The sequence below is a fragment of the Lepidochelys kempii genome, chromosome 8 (genome assembly GCF_965140285.1).
Source record: "Lepidochelys kempii isolate rLepKem1 chromosome 8, rLepKem1.hap1, whole genome shotgun sequence".
Classification (NCBI taxonomy): domain Eukaryota; kingdom Metazoa; phylum Chordata; order Testudines; family Cheloniidae; genus Lepidochelys; species Lepidochelys kempii.
Genome location: NC_136387.1, coordinates 678,949 through 692,746, shown reverse-complemented (window position 1 = coordinate 692,746; position 13,798 = coordinate 678,949). Strand labels below are relative to the sequence as shown.

At 58.3% G+C, this 13,798-nt stretch overlaps 1 protein-coding gene across 1 annotated transcript; it reads left to right on the top strand.

Annotated features, from left to right (window-relative positions):
- Positions 1–2,828: 2,828 nt before the first annotated feature.
- On the top strand, positions 2,829–13,736 carry LMAN2 (lectin, mannose binding 2). Its single transcript, XM_073355060.2, has 8 exons — positions 2,829–3,052; positions 4,791–4,909; positions 5,138–5,255; positions 9,452–9,531; positions 11,333–11,494; positions 12,492–12,606; positions 12,950–13,069; positions 13,480–13,736. The coding sequence occupies exons 1-8, from the start codon at positions 2,863–2,865 to the stop codon at positions 13,638–13,640; spliced, it is 1,065 nt and encodes a 354-aa protein (XP_073211161.1). The 5' UTR covers positions 2,829–2,862; the 3' UTR covers positions 13,641–13,736.
- Positions 13,737–13,798: the final 62 nt, after the last annotated feature.

Sequence of the window (13,798 nt, the reverse complement as noted above, 5' to 3'; positions counted from 1 at the left end):
ACAGGCATCAACAATTTTCTTCAACTGGGTCGCTGGAAAAAAAGTTTGAAAACGACTGGTCTAGACTGCAGTTTTCAAATTGTAGGTCGGGACCCCAAAGTGGGTCACAACCCTGTTTCCATGGGGTTGCCAGGGCTGGCATTAGGCTTGCTAGGGCCTGGGGCTGAAGTCAAAGCCTGAGCCCCACCGCCTGGGGCCAAAGCTGAAGCCCATGGTTCTCAGGCTTCAGCTTCATCCCTGGGCAGCAGGGCTCACATTACAGGTCCCCCTGGTCAGGGTTGATGTCCTTTGGCTGTAGCCCCCTCCCCAAACCCACATAGGGCAGTAGGGCTTGGGTGGTCTCAAGCTTCAGTCCCCACTTTGGGATCATATAGTAATATTTGTTGTCAAAAGGGAGTCACGGTGCAGTGAAGTTTGAGAACCCCTGATCTAGACCTAAAGTCCAGCTGGGCTCTCCGTAGTGTGGTGCGCAGTTGTTAGGAAGGCTGCAATTTTATGCATGTGTGCACAGCGCAACCTTACACATATAGTGCATGCAAAGTCACACAGGGCGGAGGATGTCATTGTGTAGAGCGAGATGGCATCCTCCATGCATTTCTGGGGGGTGGCCGGAACCATCCCCTGGGTACAGTCAGGAAGTCAGAGTCAGCACATAGCCACACAGACGGCACGCTACTGCAGTGGCTTAACCCACAGGCTACGTTACTTATCTGTACCCCTGCAGCATCCCGGCAAGCCGATCCCACAAGGCAACGCTGCCTCAGAGTAGTTACTGGGAACCGGCCGGTTCAGAGCAGCCCAAGGAGCTTCTGAAAGCCCGGACCCGAGGGGCTGCCTGAAGCCAGACAGTCCCACGCCGAGCCCACTGGCTCTGTACAGTGACATGACACCCGCCGGGCATGGGCGTGCGGGGGCTGCAGCCTGCACCGCAGCGAGAGGGGGCCGGGGAGACACTGCCCCCGCCCAACCCCTGCCCCTCCCGCTGCCCCCACCCAACCCTGCCCCTCCCGCTGCCCCCACCCAACCCCTGCCCCTCCCGCTGCCCCCACCCAACCCCTGGCCCAGCTGCCCCCACCCAGCCCCTGGCCCTGCCCCAGCCCCCACCCAACCCCGGCCCCTCCCGCTGCCCCCACCCAACCCCGGCCCCTCCCGCTGCCCCAGGCCCCACCCAGCCCCTACCCCGGCCCCTCCCGCTGCCCCCACCCAGCCCCCGGCCCCGGCCCCTCCCGCTGCCCCCACCCAGCCAGCCCCGGCCCGCCCCCCCCACCCAGCCCCGGCCCCGGCCCGCCCCCCCCACCCAGCCCCGGCCCCGGCCCCGGCCCGCCCCCCCCACCCAGCCCCGGCCCGCCCCCCCCACCCGCCCCCCCACCCAGCCCCGGCCCGCCCCCCCACCCGCCCCCCCACCCGGCCCCGGCCCGGCCCCGGCCCGCCCCCCCCACCCGGCCCCGGCCCCGGCCCGGCCCGCCCCCCCCACCCGGCCCCCGCCCGGCCCCGGCCCCGGCCCGGCCCCGGCCCCGGCCCGGCCCCCCCGCCCCGGCCCCGGCCCCCCCCCAGCCCCGGCCCCCCCCCCCCACCCAGCCCCGCCCCCCCCCAGCCCCGGCCCCGGCCCCGGCCCCCCCCCCCCCACCCGCCCCGGCCCCCCCCCCCCCCCAGCCCCGGCCCCCCCCCACCCCCGGCCCCCCCCCCCCCACCCAGCCCCGGCCCCCCCCCAGCCCCGGCCCCCCCCCCCCCACCCAGCCCCGGCCCCGGCCCCACCCGCCCCGGCCCCCCCCCCCCCACCCAGCCCCGGCCCCCCCCCAGCCCCGGCCCCCCCCCCCCACCCAGCCCCGGCCCCCCCCCCCCCCACCCAGCCCCGGCCCCCCCCCCCCACCCAGCCCCGGCCCCGGCCCCGGCCCGGCCCCCCCACCCAGCCCCGGCCCGCCCCCGGCCCCGGCCGCTCCCCCCACCCAGCCCCCGGCCTTGGCCCGCCCGCTCCCCCCACCCAGCCCCTGCCCCTCCCGCTGCCCCACCCAGCCCCTGGCCCAGCTGCCCCAGGCCCCACCCAGCCCCTGGCCCCCACCCCCAACCCAACCCAATCCCTGCCCCCGCCCCTCCCGCTGCCCCCACCCCTCCCGCTGCCCCAGGCCCCACCCAGCCCCTCCCCCTCCCGGGGGGCGCTTGCAGCTCCGCGGGCCGGCCAGGCGGCGCCCAGAGCCCACGCGGGTCGCCCCCGGGCCAGGGCCAGGGCCAGGGCTGCGGCCGACACCCCCAGCTCCGCGCGGGCCGGGCCGGGCCGGGGCTGCCCCGGGATCCCGCCGGCCCGGGCTCTCTCGGCACCGCCAATAAAGCTGGCTGGGCTCCGCGGCGGCTCCGGCTGAGTCATTGCGCGCGGGGACCCGGGCGGGGCGGGGCGGGGCGCTGCCGGGGGAGGGGCGGGGTCACGCGCGGCGCGCGGTCCGTGGGGAGGGGCGGGGGTCACGCGCGGTCCGTGGGGAGGGGCGGGGTCAATGGCGCGGGAGCCGAGCCGACGCCGCAGAGACGCAGACAAACCACAGGCCAGGGGCGCCGCGGCCCCACAGGCCCAGCCCAAGTGCATGCCGGGAGTTGTAGTCCCCCGGCGAGAGCCTGCTGGAGAAGCTATTCACGCCCCACCGTCCCAAGTGCATGCTGGGAGCGGTATGAGCCTCGTTAGCCCCGCCTCTCGGCTGCCATGGATACCGCGCGTGACTTGGAGCTCTCGCGCTAGCTGCGCTGCGTGGGGGCGGGGTCTCCCCCGGAAGCCCCGGCCGGCCGGGCTCTAATTGGAGGGCTGGCGCAGCCTTTGCTGGGAGTTTCCGGGGCGGCTGGTGCGTTCCGGTTCCGGCCGGAAGCAGGGAGAGCGGGATGGCGGCGGGTCCGGGCGGAGGCGGCTGCGCGCGCCGCGGGCGGTGGGGCCGAGGCTGCCCCGTGCGCGGCCTCTTGTGCGGGGCGCTGCTGCTGCTGGCGCCCGGGCTGCGGCGCGGGGCCGCCGAGCTCACCGACGGGAACAACGAGCACCTGAAGCGGGAGCACTCGCTGACCAAGCCCTACCAGGGTGAGGGGCAGGGGCCTGGGGCGAGCAGGGCTGGGGACGCCCCGCTCCGACAGGCCCCGCCCCGCTCGCTTCTTCCCTACCAGGGTGAGGGGCAGGGGCCTGGGGGAGCGGGGCTGGGGACGCCCCGCTCCGACAGGCCCCGCCCCGCTCCGGCCGCTTCTTCCCTACCAGGGTGAGGGGCAGAGGCCTGGGGGGAGCGGGGCTGGGGACGCCCTGCTCCGACAGGCCCCGCCCCGCTCCGGCCGCTTCTTCCCTACCAGGGTGAGGGGCAGGGGCCTGGGGCGAGCGGGGCTGGGGACGCCCTGCTCCGACAGGCCCCGCCCCGCTCCGGCCGCTTCTTCCCTACCAGGGTGAGGGGCAGGGGCCTGGGGGGAGCGGGGCTGGGGACGCCCTGCTCCGACAGGCCCCGCCCCGCTCCGGCTGCTTCTTCCCTACCAGGGTGAGGGGCAGGGGCCTGGGGGGAGCGGGGCTGGGGACGCCCCGCTCCGACAGGCCCCGCTCCGGCCGCTTCTTCCCTACCAGGGTGAGGGGCAGGGGCCTGGGGGGAGCGGGGCTGGGGACGCCCCGCTCCGACAGGCCCCGCTCCGGCCGCTTCTTCCCTACCAGGGTGAGGGGCAGGGGCCTGGGGGGAGCGGGGCTGGGGACGCCCTGCTCCGACAGGCCCCGCCCCGCTCCGGCCGCTTCTTCCCTACCAGGGTGAGGGGCAGGGGCCTGGGGGGAGCGGGGCTGGGGACGCCCCGCTCCGACAGGCCCCGCTCCGGCCGCTTCTTCCCTACCAGGGTGAGGGGCAGGGGCCTGGGGGGAGCGGGGCTGGGGACGCCCCGCTCCGACAGGCCCCGCCCCGCTCGCTTCTTCCCTACCAGGGTGAGGGGCAGGGGCCTGGGGGGAGCGGGGCTGGGGACGCCCCGCTCCGACAGGCCCCGCTCCGGCCGCTTCTTCCCTACCAGGGTGAGGGGCAGGGGCCTGGGGGGAGCGGTGCTGGGGACGCCCTGCTCTGACAGGCCCCGCTCCGGCCGCTTCTTCCCTACCAGGGTGAGGGGCAGGGGCCTGGGGGGAGCGGGGCTGGGGACGCCCTGCTCCGACAGGCCCCGCCCCGCTCCGGCCGCTTCTTCCCTACCAGGGTGAGGGGCAGGGGCCTGGGGGGAGCGGTGCTGGGGACGCCCTGCTCCGACAGGCCCTGCCTCGCTCCGGCCGCTTCTTCCCTACCAGGGTGAGGGGCAGGGGCCTGGGGGGAGCGGGGCTGGGGACGCCCCGCTCCGACAGGCCCCGCTCCGGCCGCTTCTTCCCTACCAGGGTGAGGGGCAGGGGCCTGGGGGGAGCGGGGCTGGGGACGCCCCGCTCCGACAGGCCCCGCTCCGGCCGCTTCTTCCCTACCAGGGTGAGGGGCAGGGGCCTGGGGGGAGCGGGGCTGGGGACGCCCCGCTCCGACAGGCCCCGTCCTGCCCCGGTCGCTTCTTCCCTACCAGGGTGAGGGGCAGGGGCCTGTGGGGCTGGGGACGCCCTGCTCCGACAGGCCCCGCCCCACTTCGGCTGCTTCTCCTTCTCCGGGAGCAGGGCAGAGACGTTGGGAGGCTCGCTGGCCCCACCTTCCCATTGAGTCCCCACAGGCCTTTCTCTGGCGTTTGTCCAGCTTGGCCTGCCCCCAGCACAGTCATTCTCTGCGGCTCCCAGAGCCGTTGCAGCCCTTCCCTCTCGGCTTAGCTTGTGATCTCTGTTGTACCCGTTCTCTCTGCTCTAGGGGTTGGTTCCAGTTCAATGCCCCTCTGGGACTTCCAGGGGAGCACAATGCTCACCAGCCAGTATGTCCGCCTGACTCCTGATGAACGCAGCAAAGAGGGTTCCATCTGGAACCGTGTGGTGAGTGCAGCCTTGAGATGGAGGGGATTCCATCTGGGTAACTCGGGAGCTGGAGTTCCAAGCCCTGAATGAGGGTGAACGCTGCAGCTTCTGTGGGGGCTATAGCTGATGTCCTTGAAAGGAAAGAGAGGGTGCAATGGCTAAGAAGTTCTGTCTGGGAGTCCCCATGGGTGGGGGAGGTGTCCATGAAATGCTATCCATGGTACTGAGTGTGATTCCTTCTCACAGCCCTGCTTCCTCAAGGACTGGGAGCTCCATGTCCACTTTAAGATCCATGGAGCAGGCAAGAAGAACCTACACGGGGATGGCTTTGCCCTGTGGTACACCCAGGAGCGCCTCATGCCAGGTACATAGTCGGGGATGGTGCATGCACTCCTAGAGGGAGAGGTGTCTCTCCCACTGTGGGGGCGGGGTGGTCAAGTTTCCTGTCATAATGGATTCTACATTTCATCCTTTCAGTAATTGCCAGCAGCGGCTCAGGAAGGGGAAATGTAACTAGTGTGCCACAGAGCACTGAGGTGCTCCCTTTTGAGTCTCCTTCTAGGGTGCAAAGAGTGGGGGTTGCCAGTCCACTCTGCTGAGTATCTCTGTCCAAAGTCTGAGAGACAAGGTGGGTGAGGCAATATCTTGTATTGGACCAACTGCTGTTGGTGAGAGAGATAAGCTTTCAAGCTACACACAGCCCTTCCTCAGGTCTGGGAAGCTAACTCCAAAGTAAAAACAACGAGGAGTCCTTGTGGCACCTTAGAGACTAACAAAATTATCTGGGCATAAGCATTCGTGGGCTAGAACCCAATTCTTCAGATGAATGGAGTGGAAGATACAGGAGCAGGTATAAATACGTGAAAGGACAGGAGTTTCCTTACCAAATGAGGGGTCAGTCTAATGAGACAATTCACTTAGCAGCAGGATACCAAGGGAGGAAAAATAACTTTTGAAGTGGTAATGGGAGTGGCCCATTTCAGATACAGATACATGATCCAGTTCTGCGGTGACCTGGAATCCTACTTTCGGCATCTCTGACTCAAGGAATATTTCCAGCACACCTCTGAACAGCACACTAATCCACAGAAACCTTCCCACCAACACTACAAAAAGAAGGATTCTGCGTGGACTCCTCCTGAAGGTCGAGAAAACAGACTGGACTTCCACATAGAGTGCTTTCACCGACGTGCACGGGCTGAAATTGTGGAAAAGCAGCATCACTTGCCCCATAACCTCAGCTGTGCAGAGCACAACGCCATCCACAGCCTCAGGAACAACTCTGACTTCATAATCAAAAAGGCTGACAAAGGAGGTGCTGTTGTCATCATGAATAGGTCGGAATATGAACAAGAGGCTACTAGGCAGCTCTCTAACACCACAGTCTACTGGCCATTGCCCTCTGATCCCACTGAGGATTACCAAAAGAAACTCCACCATTTGCTCAAGAAACTCCCTGAAAAAGCACAGGAACAAATCTGCACAGACACATCCCTAGAACCACAATCAGGGGTATTCTATCTGCTACCCAAGATCCATAAACCTGGAAATCCTGGACGCCCCATCATCTTGGGCATTGGCACCCTGACAGCAGGATTGTCTGGCTATGTAGACTCTCTCCTCAGACCCTGCGCTACCAGCACTCCTAGCTATCTTCAAGACACCACTGACTTCCTGAGGAAACTACAGTCCATTGGTGATCTTCCAGAAAATGCCATCCTGGCCACTATGGATGTAGAAGCCCTCTACACCAGCATTCCACACAAAGATGGACTACAAGCCGTCAGGAACAGTATCCCTGATAATGTCACGGCAAACCTGGTGGCTGAACTTTGACTTTGTCCTCACCTACAACTATTTCACATTTGGGGACAATGTATAACTTCAAGTCAGCAGCACTGCTATGGGTACCCGCATGGCCCCATAGTATGCCAACATTTTTATGGCTGACTTAAAACAACGCTTCCTCAGCTCTCGTCCCCTAATGTCCCTACTCTGCTTACACTATATTGATGACATCTTCATCATCTGGACCCATGAAAAAGAAGCCCTTGAGGAATTCCACCATGATTTCAACAATTTCCATCCCACCATCAACCTCAGCCTGGACCAGTCCACACAAGAGATCCACTTCCTGGACACTACAGTGCTAATAAGTGATGGCCACGTAAACACCACCCTATACCGGAAACCTACTGACTGGTATACTTACCTACATGCCTCCAGCTTTCATCCAGACCACATCACACGATCCATTGTCTACATCCAAGCTCTAAGATACAACCACATTTGCTCCAACCCCTCAGACAGAGACAAACACCTACAATATCTCTATCAAGTGTTCTTAAAACTATAATACCCCACCTGCTGAAGTGAAGAAACAGATTGACAGAGCCAGAAGAATATCCAGAAGTCATCTACTCCAGGACAGGGCCAACAAAGAAAGTAACTAGCAGTCACCTTCAGCCCCGAACTAAAACCTCTCCAGAGCATCATCAAAGATCTACAACCTATCCCGAAGGACAATCCCTCACTCTCACAGATCTTGGGAGACAAGCCCCCAACCTGAAGCAAATACTCACCAGCAACCACACAACAAAAACACTAACCCAGGAACCTATCCTTGCAACAAAGCCATTGCCAACTCTGTACACATCTATTCAGGGGACACCATCATAGGACCTAATCACATCAGCCACACCATAAGAGGCTCATTCACCTGCACACCTACCAATGTAATATATGCCATCATGTGCCAGCAATGCCCCTCTGCCATGTACATTGGCCAAACTGGACAGTCTCTACACAAAAGAATAAATGGACACACATCTGACATCAGGAATCGCAACATTCAAAAAGCATTAGGAGCACTCTCTGGTCACTCAATAACAGACCTAAAAGAGGCAATTCTTCAACAGAAAAACTTCCAAAACAGACTCCAATGTGAAACTGCAAAACTGGAATTCATCTGCAAACTGGACACCATCAGATTAGGCCTGAATAAAGACTGGGAGTGGTTGAGTCATTACCAAACCTAAACCTAATTTTCCCCAATACTAATTTCCCCCTACTGTTACTCATACCTTCTTGTCAACTGTCTGAAATGGGCCACTCTCATTACCACTTCAAAAGTTATTTTTCTTCTCTTGGTATCCTGCTGTTAAGTAACTTGTCGTTAGACTGACCTCACACTTGGTAAGGGAACTCCTGTCCTTTCATGTATTTATACCTGCTCCTGTATCTTCCACTCCATGCATCCGATTAAGTGGGTTCTAGCCCACGAAAGCTTATGCCCAAATAATTTTGTTAGTCTCTGAGGTGCCACAAGGACTCCTCCATTGTTTTTGCTGGTACAGACAAACACGGCTACCACTCTGAAACCTAACTCCAAAGTGTGTGTCAAGATTCGCCTCTATTTGCTGTCTATGGCAAGCTAGGGTTCTGAGCTCTGAGCCATGCCTCACTTCATGACTTACCCTGACAAAAGCTGGGCTGGTTTGTCCCTGTTGTATAACACGTGGCTTTCGCTGCTTCTTGTTGGTATCAGTCTTACTAGTCTCTAGCACCTAAGATCTCCAATAGCGCTTTTCTCTATAGAAGTTATTTGTAACAATGAATTAAAGACTACTTATTCACGTTGCTTGGGTAGAAGCAGCTTGAAAGATGTGATTTTTCTGTGTGGGAGCATTTCATAAAACCCAGCTGGCGGATTTGATAGCTGCCTTAGTCTGTTCATTAAAAGCGTAGCCAAATGTTTGACTACACTTGCTGATTGCTCTTAAAAATGTTCAAGAGCCCAAATAATAAACTTAACCAAATTTATTTTCTAAAGACCAAGCATTACAGTACGAAAAGTAAACATTTCCCTCCTTTTGGGAAGCAATTCTTGTCTTGTAGCATGTTCACCTTACACAGAATGTGCGCTTCAGGGATACGCCCCCAAAACCACTTCTACGTAGAGAACAGTTGCTGACAAGTAACAAAGCATTTTATGAGATACCTAAGATTCAACCCACCAATTTGTACCAGTTCCTGAACTTATTGTTCTGTACCTTTATTTTATCTTTGTTTTGGACATTAACATTCCAGGTATTGATCCATGAAGTTAGCTGCCCAGCTCATACCAAGGCAGAATATTAATGGATTTTGCCTTTGACAATATTCCTATCCACTTAAGTCAAATGCTGAGTTGTCCTGTTCAAAGGTATTGTGCAATATACCAGTGAATAAGAGTGAACAGCATTGTTGGGAAAAATAGTACAAGTCAGTTGGCATAAATAGCCAACACTTATACACAGAGTATTCATAACATGCACTTCATAGATAGTGGTAAAAGTAATGTGTATAACACACGTTGGCTAACAATGGGGTGAGACGTTCACCAGAGACTGGTCACTGCAATGCAGAGTTGGAGGGTCCTTAGTGCCCTTTCTCCTCCATCTCTTGTTGAGTTGGAAAAGTAAATCTGCCTTGTGTATCATGAGGGGTAGGTGTGATTTGAAGATCTGCGTAGCCCCTTTGTCAGAGCACTATTAACCTTGTGCTGCTTTGCTTCTCTAGGCCCTGTCTTTGGTAGCAAGGATAATTTCCATGGCTTGGCCATTTTCCTGGACACATACCCCAATGATGAAGCAACAGAGGTAAGTGGTGACAGGAAGCCTGGGGAGGTCTCGGGCTCCTGGCAGCATGGACAGGGCTCATTGTGACTAGCACCAAGGAGGTGTCTTTTCTTGCTATGTGGTCTTAGCACATCACCTGTTGTGGGGGCAAGGGGCTGTGGCTAGCCTGACTGTACTTCCTGCAGTGGAAGGGAAAGGAAGAGATGTATGTAGTAGGAAAAAGGGGAGGGTAAGGACATGTTGAGTCACTAGCACACGCCAGATTTCCTAGCTAGAAAGAACCTATTTTCAGGGTCTCTGATTCCTGCTGACCTAGGGGAGAGATGCAAGGAAGAAACACGACCCTCGCGCCACTTACTAAATACATAAAGGAAAAACTTAAAATTGCAGATCAAAGAAAATCTGCCCTGAGTTCCCCCACTTCGTCCAGGTTTCTTAGGGAGCTTTCAGCCCTTATGATGATTTAGTAAATGTCCATTGTTAGATCATAGGTTAATCCTGCCAGATTAGTCCTGCCCTTGGTTGCAAACACACACGATGGAAAAGAATAGTAAAAGGAAAACTTTTGTCTAATCGTTCCTGTACTAACTCTTAAGACCACAGCTCAGCTTGGCAGAAAGCCATCCAAAACGTGCTCAACAGGGGGTGTATCTTTGTTGTTGATTCTCCTCCTTTCTCCCATGTGTGTGCAAGTCTTGTTACATCTTCTGGCTGCCATGGTAACTGTCATCTAACAAGATCCACTGGCTCCATCTTCTCTGTCTCATCAAACACAAGCTGCTTGTCTTCACTTTCAAGGCCCTTGTCTTCACTTTCAAGGCTCTTCACTTTCAAGGCCCTCTCCCCACTACCTGTCCTCCACTAATGATCTTTGGATGCTCGCATCTGAGTGATTCATGATGCCCACTTCCACTGCTCGTTTGTCTACATTTTCAAATGAACACCTTTGTGCTTTCTCCCATGCTGCCCCTCATATTTGGGAGGAGCTTTTCCTGAGCATACGCAAAGCTCCTTCAGTATTCTCCCAAAGGCTCTCCTTTTCTGTGATGACTGCAAAAAAAAAAGCTTGACAATGGTTAAGCCACTAGTGTGCAGAGACCGCTGCCTTTTATGCCAACCAGTATTGTCTTGTTTGCTTGTACTTCCACATTTGTCTATGACCATCTGATGTCTCTTGTTTTATACTTCAGTTGTAAACTCTTTGGAACTGTGCTTGTACAGTGTCTAGTACAGTGTGATCCTGGTCTCCTAGGTGCTACTGGAATCCAAGTAATAAAAATAATCAAGATCTGAGGTGGCCCATCCTGTATCGAAGGGGTCAGAAGCATGTTAGGGAGGAGGAAAATGCTAGGAGGGATGTTTATTTCTCACTACAAACCTGATGGAGCAGGTCCTTGTCTGTGCTCAGGATGGGCAGGCAGAAAGAACTGCTCCCTTGCTTGGAGCCTTCCTAATTCTGTGCTCGTCTGATCATTTTGTGTGCTCCAACTGAGACACTTGGGAAATGAATGGCCTAAGGACTGGTTAGAAGGATCTCTCTGTATCTGTTTCCCTCAACAAAATACATCCTGACGTCAACCTAGAAAAGAACCTTTGACTTATTTACTGCTCTTCTTCATTAGGCCCCTTTAGGCAAAGCCATAGCTTCAGTGCCATAGGGGATGGTAGGTCTGTGCCCCAGTTAGGTGCCTAGTCCTATGGGGTATGCACACGGGCCCTGTTAGGTGGAGGCTCAGGCTTGTGGGACACATCTGTCCCAAATGCAGATCTCTCCTGGCCTGTAGAAGGCTTAGAGTAATGTTCTCCTTCTCCGCACCTACAGCGTGTGTTCCCATACATCTCTGCCATGGTGAATAACGGCTCCCTGGCCTATGATCACAGTAAGGATGGGCGCTGGACAGAGCTAGCTGGCTGCACGGCTGATCTTCGAAATCAGAACCATGACACTTTCCTGGCAGTTCGTTACTCCAGGGGCCGGCTGACGGTGAGATGTGTTCGGAGATGGCGCTGAGCTTCATGCCTGTTGTAGGCTCTCTGAGCCGTGCAGTTGAGTTTGTGCTGGGAAGGATAGTGGTGGGAATGGCAGCACTGCCAAGGCCAAGGGGTGATATGCTGAGAAAGGGCTGTCCTCCCAACACCTGGATCAGCCAACCTGCCCTCTTGCCACTGTGGCTCTAGAGAGGGTGAGGCTGGGCTGGGCAGGGCTCTGCACTGTGGTGCTAGAACAGAAGGGGCCAAGGCTCTCCCACTTTTTCAAAGTAGACTTTTGCTGGGGCAGACCCACCCCCTTCCCCTCCTCTTCCCAACCCCCTCCCCCAGGACCCACCACCAGGCTACTGTGGAGTCCAGCCGGGGAGGGGAGCCCGGGCAGTTGTGGGAGCCATGCATGTGGACCCTCCACCTGCCTGCATGGGGTGGGGGGCTGACAGCAGCTCTTGGCCTGTCCCCCGGGCTCCCAGCCCACTGGAAGTAGATGGTCCATGACTCTGGGCCGGCTCACCACAGCTGCTCATGTCTCCCCCTGACCTGGCTGGGTGGGGCAGGCCTCAGAGCCACAGCCCGGCCATGCTAAGAGCCGCACAGGCCGCTGAGGGGAGCTGCAGCCTGGACCTTCTGTCTGCCCTGGGGGGCCGGGACACAGGCCAGGGGCTGCTGTCGGTGGACACCTGACACCACCGGCAGGTGGAGGATCCGTGCCATGCCTCCCCACAACTGCCTGCGCTGCCTTTATGGCTGGGCTGCAGCTCTAAGGTCCCTGCTGGAGCTGGGTCAGGGAGAGCCACACAGGTGGCTGTGAGGAGCCAATACAAACCCCCCACTGACGCTTACGATGGGCCGGACATGGAGCCAGGGCAGGGGGCTGCTTTTGGCCCTGGGTGGGAGGTGAGGTGGGCTCCCTGGCCCCACTCCTGCTTCTGGCTTCAGAAGGCTCTGACGCCCTTGGTTCTACGCCCTGAACTGACATTGCCTTTTCCTGGCAGGTGATGACTGATGTGGAGGACAAGAATGAGTGGAAGAACTGCATTGACATTGCAGGAGTCCGACTGCCCACTGGCTACTTCTTTGGGGCTTCTGCTGGCACAGGGGACCTGTCTGGTGAGAGCACCTTTTGAACTGGAATATGTTCTCAGCCCAAGCCAGCTCTGGGGCATGGTGCTGTGGGTGGAATGGCTTTCCAGTGCTTTCTTGCAGCAGGCTGAGCACTTGGAGTTCTTAACTGTGCAGGAGAGGAGACAAGCAGCCTTGGAAAGAGAGCAGGCTCTTTGGTTAGGCAGTGGGGGAAAGCCTCCCCAGTGGAAGCCAGGTCTCTGAGTCAGGGAGGGTGGGCCTGAGGGAGACCAGGACATGGCAGAGCACGAGAGGAATCTTTTCATGTCTCTTTGAGGGCATGCAGTTCAGAAAGGGCTGTGCCATCATCTAATTGATGCTTGTTTCCTAGACAATCATGACATCATCTCAATGAAGCTATTTCAGCTGATGGTACAGCATCCACCAGAGGAAGAGAACATCGACTGGACAAAGATTGAGCCCAGTGTCAGCCTCCTTAAGTCACCAAAAGGTGAATCTTCTGGGCTCTGGAGACCCATGATAGATGCTTCCTGTGTCATTCCTTCAGGCCTGCTGAGCGCTGACCTAAATAGACCAATGCTGGGCCCTCGGCCACAAGCAGTGTGAGATCCAACACTGCATAGCATCCCTGGTGGGAGGGCATTTCTCACATACAGCTTGGGGGTGTACAGGGATTTTTCTACCCCAGCCTGCGCAATGGGATCTCCCTGCCTGCTCTTAACACAGTAACGGTAGACATGTGACATTGACTTGTCCAAAAGCCACCCTCTTGGGAGGGGGATTTGGCAGATCAGCATTAGCCCGTTCGTTAACTATGGGAGATCCCAAGCTCAAGGTGGAATAGGAGACTTGGTGGAGGTGAATCTCTCTGCTCTAAGCCTTGTTCTTTCCTGTCCACAGACAACGTGGATGACCCGACAGGGAATTTCCGAAGTGGGCCCCTGACTGGCTGGAAGGTGTTCCTGCTGCTGCTCTGCGCCCTGCTGGGCATCATTGTGTGTGCGGTGGTGGGGGCCGTGGTCTTCCAGAGGCGGCAGGAGCGGAACAAGCGTTTTTACTAGTGAAGGAGCTGGCCCGGCCCCGGCCCCGGCCGGGATCTTTTCTATGGGGGATTGTACAAAACTCTGGTTTCTAAAAAGCTGTTTTTGGAGAAATAACGGCGTTCTGGTATCTTGTTTCTGCCTTAGCTCCTCCAAGGCAGCGTGTGTCGAACAAGCAG